This window comes from Callorhinchus milii, unplaced genomic scaffold, assembly GCF_018977255.1.
Source record: "Callorhinchus milii isolate IMCB2004 unplaced genomic scaffold, IMCB_Cmil_1.0 Scaffold791, whole genome shotgun sequence".
In the NCBI taxonomy this organism is placed as follows: Eukaryota; Metazoa; Chordata; class Chondrichthyes; order Chimaeriformes; family Callorhinchidae; genus Callorhinchus; species Callorhinchus milii.
The window spans coordinates 5,631-19,263 of NW_024705532.1; the positions used below are offsets into that span (position 1 = coordinate 5,631).

General features: G+C 51.7%; 1 protein-coding gene across 3 annotated transcripts; it reads right to left on the minus strand.

Annotated features, from left to right (window-relative positions):
* Positions 1 to 2,156: 2,156 nt before the first annotated feature.
* On the minus strand, positions 2,157 to 13,185 carry LOC121852348 (interferon alpha-inducible protein 27-like protein 2A). Of its 3 annotated transcripts, XM_042346449.1 has the most exons (6): positions 10,739 to 10,783; positions 9,537 to 9,599; positions 5,936 to 6,046; positions 5,466 to 5,513; positions 3,755 to 3,916; positions 2,157 to 2,406 (listed from the first exon to the last, which is right to left on the minus strand). In XM_042346449.1, exons 3-6 carry the CDS (start codon positions 5,985 to 5,987, stop codon positions 2,312 to 2,314), a joined length of 357 nt encoding a protein of 118 aa, XP_042202383.1. In that variant the 5' UTR covers positions 5,988 to 6,046; positions 9,537 to 9,599; positions 10,739 to 10,783; the 3' UTR covers positions 2,157 to 2,311. The 3 variants fall into 3 exon arrangements, with proteins under 3 accessions (XP_042202383.1, XP_042202381.1, XP_042202384.1); XM_042346447.1 differs by lacking the exons at positions 9,537 to 9,599; positions 10,739 to 10,783 and adding an exon at positions 13,114 to 13,185; XM_042346450.1 differs by lacking the exon at positions 9,537 to 9,599 and having other exon boundaries at positions 10,739 to 10,801.
* Positions 13,186 to 13,633: the final 448 nt, after the last annotated feature.

Consider the following 13,633-nt stretch of genomic DNA (forward strand, 5'->3'; position numbering starts at 1 on the left):
CCCGAAAGGGCAGTAAAGTCCTATTCGATAACAGCTTTTAAGAGAGAACTGGACAGGTATCTGGAGAAGACAGGTTTGCAGGGTTATGGGGAGAAAGCTGGTGAGTGGGGTTAATAAGTCAGTTGCTCTGTCAAAGAGCCGCACAGACTCGATGGGCCGAATGGCCTCCTTGTGCCGTAACATTCTCTGATTCTATGAGTCTATGTTTATTATTATTATCCACCTTTCACTACGCCACGCCCCGTATCTCCCACAGCACCTTGGGTGAAACCCATCTGGTCCTGGTGACTTATCAATTTTGAGCCCAGTCAATCTTTTCAGAACTTCCTCTCGGTCTATAGTAATCTATAATCCTTGCATTTGATACAGAGCCTTATCACGTCTTCGAGACGTCTCAAAGCACTTCACAGAATACACTGTAAAGTGCATATATTGGAAGACTGCATATTTGAGGGCGCAATGTGGCAGCCAATTGTGTACAGCAGCGTCCCACAAACAGTCATGGATTGAGTGACCAAATTATTATCTTCAAGCAGTTGATGGGCAGCTCACAGCTGGAGCCTCAGAGATCCCCTCAGGCCGCCTGGGTGTAAGCAGGAGCGGAGACAGGACCCTGAACCTGTGCAATCGCATGTGGCTCCAAGCGGATCCAGTGATCAGATTTACACAGTCACTACACTTTACAGACATTGTAAAATACGCCACTATATTAAATATAAGGGTTAATACAATAAAGAAAAATCCTTACATTTAATACAGAGCCTTATCGTGTCTTCTGGACATCTCAGAGCACTTCACAGAATATACTGTAAAGTGAATTGACTATATTTTGTGGGCGAACGCAGCAGCCAATTGCGCACAGCAGCGTCCCACAAACAATGGTCGAAGGGTTTATCATCTCCAGGAAAACGATCCGCCAACGGAATGTCAACAAGGTTCCTACTTACTACTACATCAACAGAGGTGTGTGGAGGAAGGAAACCTGCCCAACGTTTAGCCTTGTGTGGGAATTGAACCAGGTCTTCTCGCTTGCGAGGCGAGTTCTCTAACCACTAAGCTACAGGACTCCATTATTTTATTTGAAATAATTCTGACAATCAGAGAATTGATGAAAAAGGTGGAAGCATTCTTAAACTGTGCTGAGTGACAAGGAACTCAGAACAGAAGGAACCATTTAATGTGTGTGTAACCCTGCACTTAGTGGTATAAAATCCAAAAGTCCAGGAGATAAACACACTCTTAAAGTGCAGTGAAAACGTTGACTTGAGCAACACAATGGGAGGTATAAAGCTTTAATTCCATGAAAAGCATACCAATACAATGATTCCGTACTTTGATTGGAAGCGTTACAAGAACACTTTCCTAAATCCTTTTGAAGACCTTGATCACAAACAATCATTGAGCTCTGTATATCATTCACAAAGCAAACCCAAGCAAAAGTCCTGAAAGAAGAAAAAGTCCACACAGTCAAGATGATCTTCAACGTCAAACACAAAACACAAAACCTCAAGTAAGCTTGCAGTTCCTTGATCAGCCATTGTGCACAGTGTGACCTGTTAGAATTGGAAAGATGTACACCTGGTCATTCCTGTAATGTGTAAATGTAGCTTTACGCAGTCACTCCACTTTACAATATATTCTGTGAAGCGCTTTGAGACGTCTCAACGATGTGATAAGGCGCTATATCAAATGCAAGGATTGTCGTTATTTCTGTTGGGAGTGCAGGAGTAACGTTGACATTAGACTTAGCAACTCCATATAATGGGATCGGATGATTGGCTTTGCAACATAATACAAATTTGCATTTATATACCACCTTTCACATCAGGGGGACGTCCCAAAGCGCTGGAGAGTTGAGGGGTTGCCCCCGAGGTGAGGGTTGGTTGGTGGGTGTGGGGGACGGAGGAGGGGGCAACAAGGAATGTGTTTAGACGGCCCTTAAAGGAGGTGAGGGAAGGGGTGAGGCTGAGGGACTGCGAGATGGAGTTCCAGAGAGTGGGGCAGACACGCTGACTGCTGATGGTGGGGTGCGTGGGGATGTGAAGCAGGCCGGTACCTGCTGAGCGGAGGGAGCGACCAGGTTAGTACTGTTTGTTGTCGTGTGAAAAGCTTGAATATCAACATCTAAATTCCCAAATAGCAATCAGAGGCAGTTATAGGTGAAGCTTGACATTTACAGCCACACTGGAATGTCACTTTTATCCCAATCACAAGGAACAGAGTCACTGCTCAATGGTGACTCGAGAACAACCAGGAATACAAGTTACATCTCAGTCTCTGTGCTGTATTCTTTACAACGATTTAAGATTCTTTAGTCACTGTCAAAAGCCTTTTTAATACCGTAGCCAGTCGCAGCCCCTACTGTCCCGACCACAGCACTGCCAGCAGCTGAGAGTCCAGCCGCTCCTTCAGGGGGAGAAAGAAGAAAAAATCGACTTTTTAGTGATAATTTATCAATTCCAATAAAGTTAATACTTTCCCTCAATTCATTTCTAAACTTAGCTAAAATGAGGGGTGTAGGCACAAGCCCCACGTCGAGACTCTCAAGTTGTGTCTAGGCTTAGGCTCTTGTTCAGAACGGGGGACTGGATACCTGACCAGTTGAAAATGGTTCTACTGGAGGGGTATATAAATGGGAGACTTGTGTGAGCCTCACTCGTGCAGAGAGCCCAACGGAGTGAGGGCTGAACAACAGGTGAGAGTAGGAATTCAATGCCGAGGGGGAAGGAGGTGCAGTGTAGACGCCTTTCATGTCGGGAGAACGTCCCAACGCGCTCCACATCTTCTCTCTGAAATCACTCTCCTCCCCCATTCCTGTCTCACCTCCTCTCTCTCTCTCTCTCTCAAACCCTTATTTATCAGGCTGGATCTGTCGAACCTGATGAATTAGACTCTGAGCGCTATCCCCTCTCTCTCCCCCCGGAGCTGTCTCTCCCAGTCCCCTCCATGCCCTGCTAATCGCTCCCTCCAGGTCTCTCGGCGTACGCATTTTGGCTGCCGCCCCCCAATTCGAAATCCGCCCTTAAAATGACCACATTTCTCCTCCCCCCACCCACCCACTAGTCGACCTCTGTCGTTCTCTCCCACCACCCTCCTCGCACACTCCTCTCTCTTAGACTCTCTGCCATCGGCCTCCGAAATGTCCGCTTCCTCTCAAACGAAGACCTCGCCATCCATGACCTCATCCTGGATTGAGGATATCGACATCCTAGAGTTCACAGAAACCTGGCTGTCCCCCGATGACCTGTCCCCTCATCGAAGCCTCATCCCCTCCCCCACCGGCTACACTTTCCCCGACACCCCCGCCTCAACTATCGCGGTGATGGGGTGGCGCTCATCTCTAAACCTCCTTTGTTCTATCCCCCTACTCCTCCCGCGCCTAAAGACCTTTTCGATCATGCTGAAGGATACCTCCCCCCGCCCCCTCCCTCTCCCCTTGGCTCGTTGTCAGACTCCGCCACTGTGAAGCGCCCCCATGAAGGGCGCAATATAAATGTAAGTTGTTGTTGTCTAAGCTGATGCTCCAATGCAGCGCTGGGCGCAGGTTGCATTGTCGGAAGTTCCGTCCTTTGGATGAGGCGTTAAACCTGGTCTTCACCTTCAAAGGCTTCCATGATCTTGTTCCCCACTCTGTGACCCACTACCACCCTGCTTGCTCCCTCTGCTCAGTGGACTCCGGCCTGCTTCACATCCCCCGCCTCGCCCACCCCCTATTGAAAGGCGCTAGATCAAATGCAAGAATTATTATTATTACCTGCAGACTGTAGGACAGCCACCAAACCACCTGCTGCTATTCCTCCTCCATTGGCTATGGCAGCCGCTGACATGGTTTTCGCTGCTATGGATCCTGCTACAATTCCAGCACCAGTGAAGCCAGCAGCACCGAGCACCACTGGAGCAGCCACCACTGCAACAACTGTGTGAGAGAGAGAGAGAGAGAGAGAGAGAGAGATATAGAGAGAGGAGAACAAGAGTAGAGAGAGAAAGAAGCAAGAGTAAAGAGAGTGAGTGACAATATAGCACTTTCACGTCTTCTAGATGTCTCAAAGTGCTTCACAGAATATGCAGTAAAGTGAATTGACAGAATACTTTGGGTGAAAGAGAGCGAGACAAGGCTTGTACAAGGGATAGACTGGGACAATAATAAAAAATAACCCTTATATTTGATACAGGGCCTTTCACATCAGGAGGACATCTCGACCCCCGAGATTATCAGCTGAACAGAGCATTAAGGCTTCACCTGTCTATGCCTCCCAGGATCAACAGTCAGTAATTTGGTTAATGGCTGTATTACTGGCTGTGCCTTCTAACGAAGCCAACCAGGAGATGTTCACCTACTGCCAGGAGTTGTGCATCCATGCTTGCACACTCCACCTTCTAAGCCAGTCTGGAACCTTGACATCTCGCTGGACCCCCAACTTTCCTTCCTACCCCACATCCATGCCATGTGCCGCTCTGCCTTCCCCCACCTCCATGACATTGCCCGGCTCCACCACTGTCTCACACCACAGGCCCCAAAACTCTCATACACATATTCATAACATCCAGGCTCAACTACACAAACTCACTGCTTGTCGGCCTCCCCAATTCCTCCCTCCATAGGCTGCAGATCATCCAGAACTCTGCAGCCCGTGTCCTCTCCCGCACCAGGCTCAGCGACCCTATCACCCCCAACCTCGCCCGACTCCACCGGCTTCCCATCACACAGAGGATACCGTTCAACATCTTGGTCTTGCTTCCCCTACCTCTGAGATCTTCTATCCCCCACCAGCCTGTTGTTTCCTCTGCTCAGCAGGTTCTGGCCTGCTTCACGTCGCCCGCCTCACTTGCCCGAAGATTGACCTTCTGCCACTCTGCCCCCATCCTCTGGAACTCCATCCTGCAGTCCCTCCGCCTCGCCCCCTCCCTTGCCTCCTTCAACACCAGTCTAAAGATCCTCCTCTTCGACTGTGCCTTCGATCATCCTCCTTTCCCCCCTACCCTCCACCCTCCCCGATCCCGACCCCCAGCTCGGGTCTGAACTTGAACACTGATTGTCCTCACAGAGCTGTTGGGATGTGGTTAGGGCAACAACCTACATTTGAATAATGCCCTTCACGTCGGGAGGACGTCCCAAGGTGCTGGACCGTCAGGGATTTGAACCCGAGCAGGGGGTTGGGATCAGGGAGCGGTGGAGGGTGGCTGAAGGCACGGTCAAACGGGAGGGTCTTGAGATGTAATTTGAAGGAGGTAACGGAGGGAGCAAGGTGAAGGGACTGTGGGATGGAGTTCCAAAGGGTGGAGGCAGAGAGGCAAAAGGCCCGACCATCTACGTTAGCTTTCAGGCGGAAACGGATAGACGTGGGGGTGGAGAGGCAGGTACACGGGACAGCGGGAAGCAATCTTTGGGGAGACAGTGCAGACACGATGCGCCGAGCGGCCTGATTCTGCGCTGTGGATATCTGTGGTGACGGTTAATATCCTACCTGCTCCTCCTGCAGTCCACAGAGCTGTAGCGCTCCAAAGTGCGGATCCTGGGGACAATAAAAAGACTTTCAACTCATCTGATGTTAAGCAACAGAGCGATTGAATCGGCAGCAGTCAAAATTAAACATTTTATCGTGCCAATCAGGATGTTATTAAGTGGAGTTTGCTCTTTGCTCTCAGTCAAGACAGCATAACTTTGTATCGCTATTTATATAAACCGTTTATTATTAAAGAGTTGACTATTTCCATCCTGGAATCCCTCCACTCGCTCACTCACTCCATCCTGCATTCAAACACCATCTCAAGACTTATTGTCGACCGCACCTTTCATCATCTTTCCCCTGACCACCCTCCTTACTGCCCTCCCCAGCTCGGCTGCCAACTCCTCCAATCATCCCGGTTCCTAAAGTGTGCGGGAACCTCAGATGCTGGGAATGGCTGCTGGCTTCCTCAGGTCTCCAGGCCTCACCTGTGTGGAAGCAAGCGGACACGATGAGCAGGATGTAGACCCGGTGCCACATTTTTCAGTCCTTTCAAGAAGTGGTTCAGTGAGATCTGGTCGAGGCTGTGACCACACGACCTGCACAAACAGCAGCAATGATTTCAGGCTGACATTACCAGCAAAGACCCAAACCAGCTCCTCAAGCACTCATCCCACCACTGGCTTTGTAACCTCTGCTGAGTTGGAGAAGCATTAGTTAGTACTCCAAGTACTCCATTGTTCCCCTCCCCACTCCAACCGTTTGAAAACCTCAAGGGGCGTATGAGTGTCATTGCTGTCTGTCACGCGCAAGAATTCTGTTTTTCAAGCTTCACAATAAATTGCCAACATTCTTATGTATTGAAGCTAAATGTCACTGGCAGAGCTGGTTTTGATTCTGTGACGTGAAGAAACCAAAACTGAAACACAAGGGTTTGTTCAGGAAAGAAAACACACTATACAAATGCTGTTTTTGTTTTTGGAGTTGTATCTTGTATTGTTGCAGTTCTTCTATTCTTTTATTTTGCTTTTTGCCTTTTCCGATATTGCTGGAATGTCACGAACCTTGGAACAGTCGAGGCTAAATGTTCTGAGCCACAGAGCAAGAGAAGAGATACCCTCACTCTCACCAGCTCAGCCAAACACTCAGACGAGCAACTCTGACTGAACACAGTGTAACTTAGCGACACCTCTATTATAATTGTCTTTTTGTTAAACATCAGGATGGTCCGTGCGAGTCTGTACGTTCTCACCCACCTGAGAGCTGTTTTCAGGCTGGTTTAAACAAGCTTGGCCTTGGCCTTGAGTATGTGACCCATCAGCTGATTCTAACTAAAATAGGAGCATTACATCAACAACTAACAAGAAAGCTGGTGCTGTAACAAACACACTGCTTACTGCTGAACCAATTTAACTCTTGTTTCTAAGAAGTTCCCCGTCAGTTGCTGATCTCAGTCGGGAAGGTATTAAGAGGTGCTAGTGGGAGTCCAGACATTGCCTCACACAGGGGAGTAACAGAGAGAGAATGAGCCTGGGATTATCAAGTTCCTCGTCAGTTGCACTTGTTTGAAAACTTCAAGGAGCGCATGAGTATCATTGCTGTCTGTCACGCGGCAACGGGCAGAGAGCCCAACAGAGCAAGCGGGGACCGGAGTGAGCTGGGAACGGGGTGAGGCCTATTTAACAGGAATTTGGAGAGAGTGGGAATTTAGTAGTAAAATAGTACAGAATCTCTTCACTTATTGTTTTCTAATGTGTTTCTCATCAACAGGAATTAGGCCAGGTGAAAATTGTTAGGTGACCAGTTGAAACTGGTTCTGTCTGGGAATTATATGAAGGGGAGTCTTGGTAGAGCTTCACTCAAGCAGGGAGCCCACCAGAGCAAGCAGCGACCGAAGTGAGCCCTCTACAACAGGAATTTGGTGAGAGTGGGAATTCGGTGCAGAGAGGGAAGGAGGTGCAGTATGGATGCCATTCAGGTCGGGAGGATGTCCCAACGTGCTTCATGTCTTCTTGCTGAAATCTTCCTCCTTTTCTCCCATTCCTCTCTCACCTCTCTTTTTCTCTTCACTCTCTCTCAAACCCTTGTTTATTAGGCTGGGGCTCTGTAAATCCTAATAAATAAGACTCTGAGTGCTATCCCCCCTCTCTCCCCACAGCGCTGTCTCCTCTAGCCTCCTCCATGCCCCATTGATTGATTGCTCCAAGTCTTGGCATGCGCATTTTGACTGTCCCCCCGATTCTGAGCCAACCCCCTCAAAATGCCCCCATTTCCACTCCTCACCCTCTGCTACTCGACCTCTGTCCTTCTGTCCCACCGCCCTCCTCGCCTTCTCTCTCCTGGACTCCTCCACTGCCTCCCTCTGTTCCAACCTCTGCCATGCTCACGGCAGCATGCATTAATGGTTGACCCAACCTGACGGCCCCATTGCCCACTCTCTCCGCAACACCCTCCCCCACCTCTCCTCCCTACTCAAACCCATGGTCATTTACCCCCACAATCTGCAACTCTCCCCTAAACCCTTTGCCCCTCAGCCCCTCCAACCTCTTCCATCAGTACCCATACCCAGATCGGCCTCCAAAACGTTCACTCCCTCTCAAACAAAGCCTTCACCATCCAAGACTTCATCCTGGATTGAAGATATCGACATCCTAGGGTTCACAGAAACCTGGCTGCCCCCCAGTGACCCGTCCCCCTCATTGAAGCCAGCCTCGCCCCCCCGGACACACTTTCCCCCACAACCCCCGCCTCAACCATCGTGGTGATGGGGTGGCGCTCATCTCTCAAACCTCCCTTGGTGTATAACCCTACTCCTCTGACTGTTTTCCCTCATTTGAGCACCTTACCCTGTACCATCCCTCCTCTCTCTCCCTCAAAATTCTCCTAGTTTACCACCCCCATCCACCCAAACCTCCTGGCTTCTTCCTCAAGGATATCGCTTGTCTCCTTTCATCGCTGTCCCTCTGCACTGAATCATTGCTCGCACATCTCCCTTCACTCCCTACTCCAGTCCAATTTCCACCCTGCCCACAGCACAGAGACAGCGCTCGTCAAAGTAACAAATGACGTCCTCTTTCTTCAGTTATCAGGAGAGGTAGAGAAGTGAGGATTATTGTCCTTAGAGCAGAGAAGGTTAAGAGGAGACTTGATAGAAGTTTTCAAAATGATGAGGGGATTCGATAGGGTGAACAGGAGAAATTATTCCCACTGGCGGGTGGGTCGGTGACCCGAGGACACCGATTTAAAATGGTTGTTAAAAGAAACAGAGTGAAGGGGAGGAGAAATGTTTTCACACAGCGAGTTGTTGGGATCTGGAATGCATTGCCTGAGAGGCTGGGGGAAGCCGATTCGGTAATTACTTTTTAAAGAGAGAAATAGATAATTATTTGTGGAGGACAAGTTTGCAGAGCTATGGGGAGAGCGCGGGGGAGTGGTGTTGATTTGGAAGCTCTTTTCAAAGAGCCGACACAGACACGATGGGCCGAATGGCCTCCTTCTGTGCTGTACAAATCTATGATTCTGTGGCCAGGGCTCCCTCTGCCTTCTCATCTGCCTGGACCTCTACTGCATTCGATAAAGGTGATCACACCATCCTCCTCCACCGCCTCTCTTCCCTCATCCACCTTCGAAGGACCGCACCCACATGGTTTGAATCCTATTTAACTAACCGCCAACATTACATTTTGGCAAATTGTTTTACCTCCCGCCCCCGCCCGGTCACCTGCGGGGTACCCCAAGACTGCATCCTTGGCCTCCTTTTCCTAATCTACACGCTCCCTCTCGGCGATGTCATCCGCAGACATGGGGTCAACTTCCACATGTATGTGGATGACACCCAACTCTACTTCCCCTCCAGCTACGACTCCCAATCTTCTGATGTCCTGTCGGTTTGTTTAACGGACATCAAGGCCTGGATGAAGCCACATTTTCTCACAACAAAAGCAGCTGAAACCCTCGTCCACGCCTTTGTCACTTCCCGGCTGGACTATTCCAATACCCTCCTCACTGGTCTCCCCAGCTCCACATTACCCCAAATTCAAGTAAGTCAGAACTCCACCGTGCGGATTCTCATGCGCACAAACTCCATACCCTCTTCACACCAGTCCTTGCCAGGCTTCAATGCAAGATTGTTGTTGAAATCTAGCTTCACATCTACAGAACAAGAGGATAGAGGTTTGGAGTTGCAAAGAAGTCATTTCGAGACAGACTTCCTTTACCCAGAAGGGAATTAACAATTGGAGCATTTGTCAAGCAGAGTGCACTTGGGGTAAGGAGAGGGGACTGGGCTGGACTCCTCTCCCACCTCGACTACTCAAATGCCCTCCTCTCTGGTCTCCCCAATGCCACCATCCATAAAATCCAGCTTATCCCAAACTCTGCATACTACTCACTCACCCACATTAAACCCTCACCCACACCCTCACCCACTCCCCCACCCTCACCCACTCCCCCACCCTCACCCACTCCCTCACCATCACCCACTCCCCCACCCTCACCATCACCCACTCCCCCACCCTCACCATCATCCAATCCCTCACCATCATCCACTCCCCCACCCTCACCCACTCCCCCACCCTCACCCACTCCCCCACCCTCACCCACTCCCTCACCATCACCCACTCCCTCACCATCACCCACTCCGTCACCATCATCCAATCCCTCACCATCATCCACTCCCCCACCCTCACCATCACCCACTCCGTCACCATCATCCAATCCCTCACCATCATCCACTCCCCCACCCTCACCATCACCCACTCCCCACCCTCACCATCACCCACTCCCCACCATCACCCACTTCCCCCACCCACACCCACTCCCCCACCATCACCATCACCCACTCCCCACCCTCACCCACTCCCCCACCCGCACCCACTCCCCCACCATCACCATCACCCACTCCCCCACCCTCACCCACTCCCCCTCCATCACCATCACCCACTCCCCCACCCTCACCATCACCCACTCCCCCACCCTCACCCACTCCCCCACCCTCACCCACTCCCCCACCATCACCCTCACCCACTCCCCCACCCCCACCCACTCCCTCACCATATAATACATATATAATATCCACACAATGTAAGTGTATAATACATATATAATAATATTCGCACTATGTGAGTGTACACTATCCGCACTATGTGAGTGTACACTATCCGCACTATGTGAGTGTTCACTATCCGCACTATGTGAGTGTACACTATCTGCACTATGTGAGTGTACACTATCCGCACTATGTGAGTGTATACCACACAGTGTACAATGTGCTGTGATGAGGAGCCCATTACCTGCAGCAGTCGCTGTGCTGATGGACACGTCGGGAGGACGTCCCAAAGCGCTTCACAGAACACACTGTAAAGTGAATTGACTGTATATTTGTGAGCGACAAGCATTGTTTCAGGCAGTATTTCCACCGCAGTTCCATGTATTAGAAATCCAAACATGTGAAACCCATCACTGTATTCCATTTGGATTATTGTAGTGATTATTAGTAGTTAAACACCTAATGGTGTGTGTGAGGTGGTGGTGAGGCAGAGGTTGGCGTGTGGGTGATGGTGAGGCTGGGGGTGTGGGTGATGGTGAGGCTGGGGGTGTGGGTGATGGTGAGGGTGGGGGAATGGGTGATGGTGAGTCTGGGGGTGTGGGTGATGGTGAGGCTGGGGGTGTGGGTGATGGTGAGGGTGGGGGAATGGGTGATGGTGAGGGAATGGGTGATGGTGAGGGTGGGGAAGTGGGTGATGGTGAGGGTGGGGGAGTGGGTGATGGTGAGGCTGGGGGAGTGGGGTATGGGTGAGGCTGGGGGAGTGGGTGATGCTGATGGTGAGGGTGGGGAAGTGTGTGATGGTAGAGGTGAGGGTGGGGGAGTGGGTGATGGTGAGGGTGGGGGAGTGGGTCACGGTGAGGGTGGGGGAGCGGGTGATGGTGAGGCTGTGTGAGTGGGTGATGGTGAGGGTTGGGGCGTGGGTGATGGTGAGGGTGGGGGAGTGGGAGAGGGTGGGGGAGTGGGTGATGGTGAGGGTGGGGGAGTGGGTGATGGTGAGGGTGGGGGAGTGGGTGATGGTGAGGGTGGGGAAGTGGGTGATGGTGAGAGTGGGGGAGTGGGTGATGGTGAGGGAGTGGGTGAGGGTGGGGGAGTGGGTGATGGTGAGAGTGGGGGAGTGGGTGAGGGTGGGGGAGTGGGTGAGGGTGGGGGAGTGGGTGAGGGTGGGGGAGTGGGTGATGGTGAGGGTGGGGAAGTGGGTGATGGTGAGAGTGGGGGAGTGGGTGATGGTGAGGGAGTGGGTGAGGGTGGGGGAGTGGGGGATGGTGAGAGTGGGCGAGTGGGTGAGGGTGGGGGAGTGGGTGAGGGTGGGGGAGTGGGTGAGGGTGGGGGAGTGAGTGATGGTGCGGGAGTGGGTGAGGGTGGGGGAGTGGGTGATGGTGAGGGTGGGGGAGTGGGTGAGGGTGGGGGAGTGGGTGAGGGTGGGGGAGTGGGTGAGGGTGGGGGAGTGGGTGATGGTGAGGGAGTGGGTGAGGGTGAGGGTGGGGGAGTGGGTGAGGGTGGGGGAGTGGGTGATGGTGAAGGTGGGGGAGTGGGTGATGGTGAGGGTTGGGGCGTGGGTGATGGTGAGGGTGGGGGAGTGGGTGATGGTGAGGGTGGGGGAGTGGGTGATGGTGAGGGTGGGGGAGTGGGTGATGGTGAGGGTGGGGGAGTGGGAGAGGGTGGAGGGGTGAGTGAGGGTGGGGGAGTGGGTGATGGTGAGGGTGGGGGAGTGGGTGATGGTGAGGGTGGGGGAGTGGGTGATGGTGAGGGTGGGGGAGTGGGTGATGGTGAGGGTGGGGGAGTGGGTGATGGTGAGGGTGGGGGAGTGGGTGATGGTGAGGGTGGGGGAGTGGGTGATGGTGAGGGTGGGGGAGTGGGTGATGGTGAGGGTGGGGGAGTGGGTGATGGTGAGGGTGGGGGAGTGGGTGATGGTGAGGGTGGGGGAGTGGGTGATGGTGAGGGTGGGGGAGTGGGTGATGGTGAGGGTGGGGGAGTGGGTGATGGTGAGGGTGGGGAGTGGGTGATGGTGAGGGTGGGGGAGTGGGTGATGGTGAGGGTGGGGGACAATTGTCTGTTGTTGTATAAATGGAGCTTTAGAGTTTTGTTTCTTCAGAAATCAGTGGCAGATGTGGTTTCAGTTTCATTTCTGGTGCACACTGCAGTCCTTGTAACTCCCCCACCATCACCATCACCCACTCCCCCACCATCACCCACTCCCCACCCTCACCATCACCCACTCCCCCACCATCACCATCACCCACTCCCCCACCATCACCATCACCCACTCCCCCACCCTCACCCACTCCCCCACCATCACCCACTCCCCCACCCCCACCCACTCCCTCACCCACTCCCCCACCCCCACCCACTCCCTCACCATATAATACATATATAATATCCACACAATGTAAGTGTATAATACATATATAATAATATCCGCACTATGTGAGTGTACACTATCCGCACTATGTGAGTGTACACTATCCGCACTATGTGAGTGTACACTATCCGCACTATGTGAGTGTACACTATCCGCACTATGTGAGTGTACACTATCCGCACTATGTGAGTGTACACTATCCGCACTATGTGAGTGTACACCACACAGTGCACAATGTGCTGTGATGAGGAGCCCATTACCTGCAGCAGTCGCTGTGCTGATGGACACAGACACTCACTGTCCGCGGCTCCGCTCTTTATACCGCAGTCCCCGCGGGGCTCCCGGGTCCTAGCGCTCCACACCGCTCTGTTCCCCCCAATAATAATAATAATAATAATAATAATAATAATAATCCTGGCCTTTCATAGAGCGCCTTTCACATCGTCCATCGTCCAGGTGTCCCCAAGCGCTTTACTGTAAAGTGTAGTGACTGTGTATTTTGTGAGCGATGCTTGTAAAACGGTTAAGACTTTCGGTTTGCAGTAGAATGATTGGGAGCAGAACAAACATAAAAACAAAACAAACATAAAAACAGAACACAAATATTAAAATACGTCCCTGGGAACACTCAAGAGGACGGGCACCGTCTATACATTCAGAACCGGTCTTGTGGAGCTCTTTGAGACGTCCCCCCGACGTGATAGGATCTGTATTAAATCAAAGGATTATTATTGTCAATGATCATAATGTTTATTTCACTGATACTCTCCTGACCTGCTA

Excerpts from the sequence above, each read along its gene's own strand:
- LOC121852348 (XM_042346447.1), bottom strand. The coding sequence starts at position 5,987 with ATGTGGCACCGGGTCTACATCCTGCTCATCGTGTCCGCTTGCTTCCAC. Across the intron at positions 5,514-5,935 it reads GTCCGCTTGCTTCCACACAG|GATCCGCACTTTGGAGCGCT; the intron begins GTGAGGCCTGGA and ends TATTGTCCCCAG. Across the intron at positions 3,917-5,465 it reads GTGGACTGCAGGAGGAGCAG|TTGTTGCAGTGGTGGCTGCT; the intron begins GTAGGATATTAA and ends TCTCTCACACAG.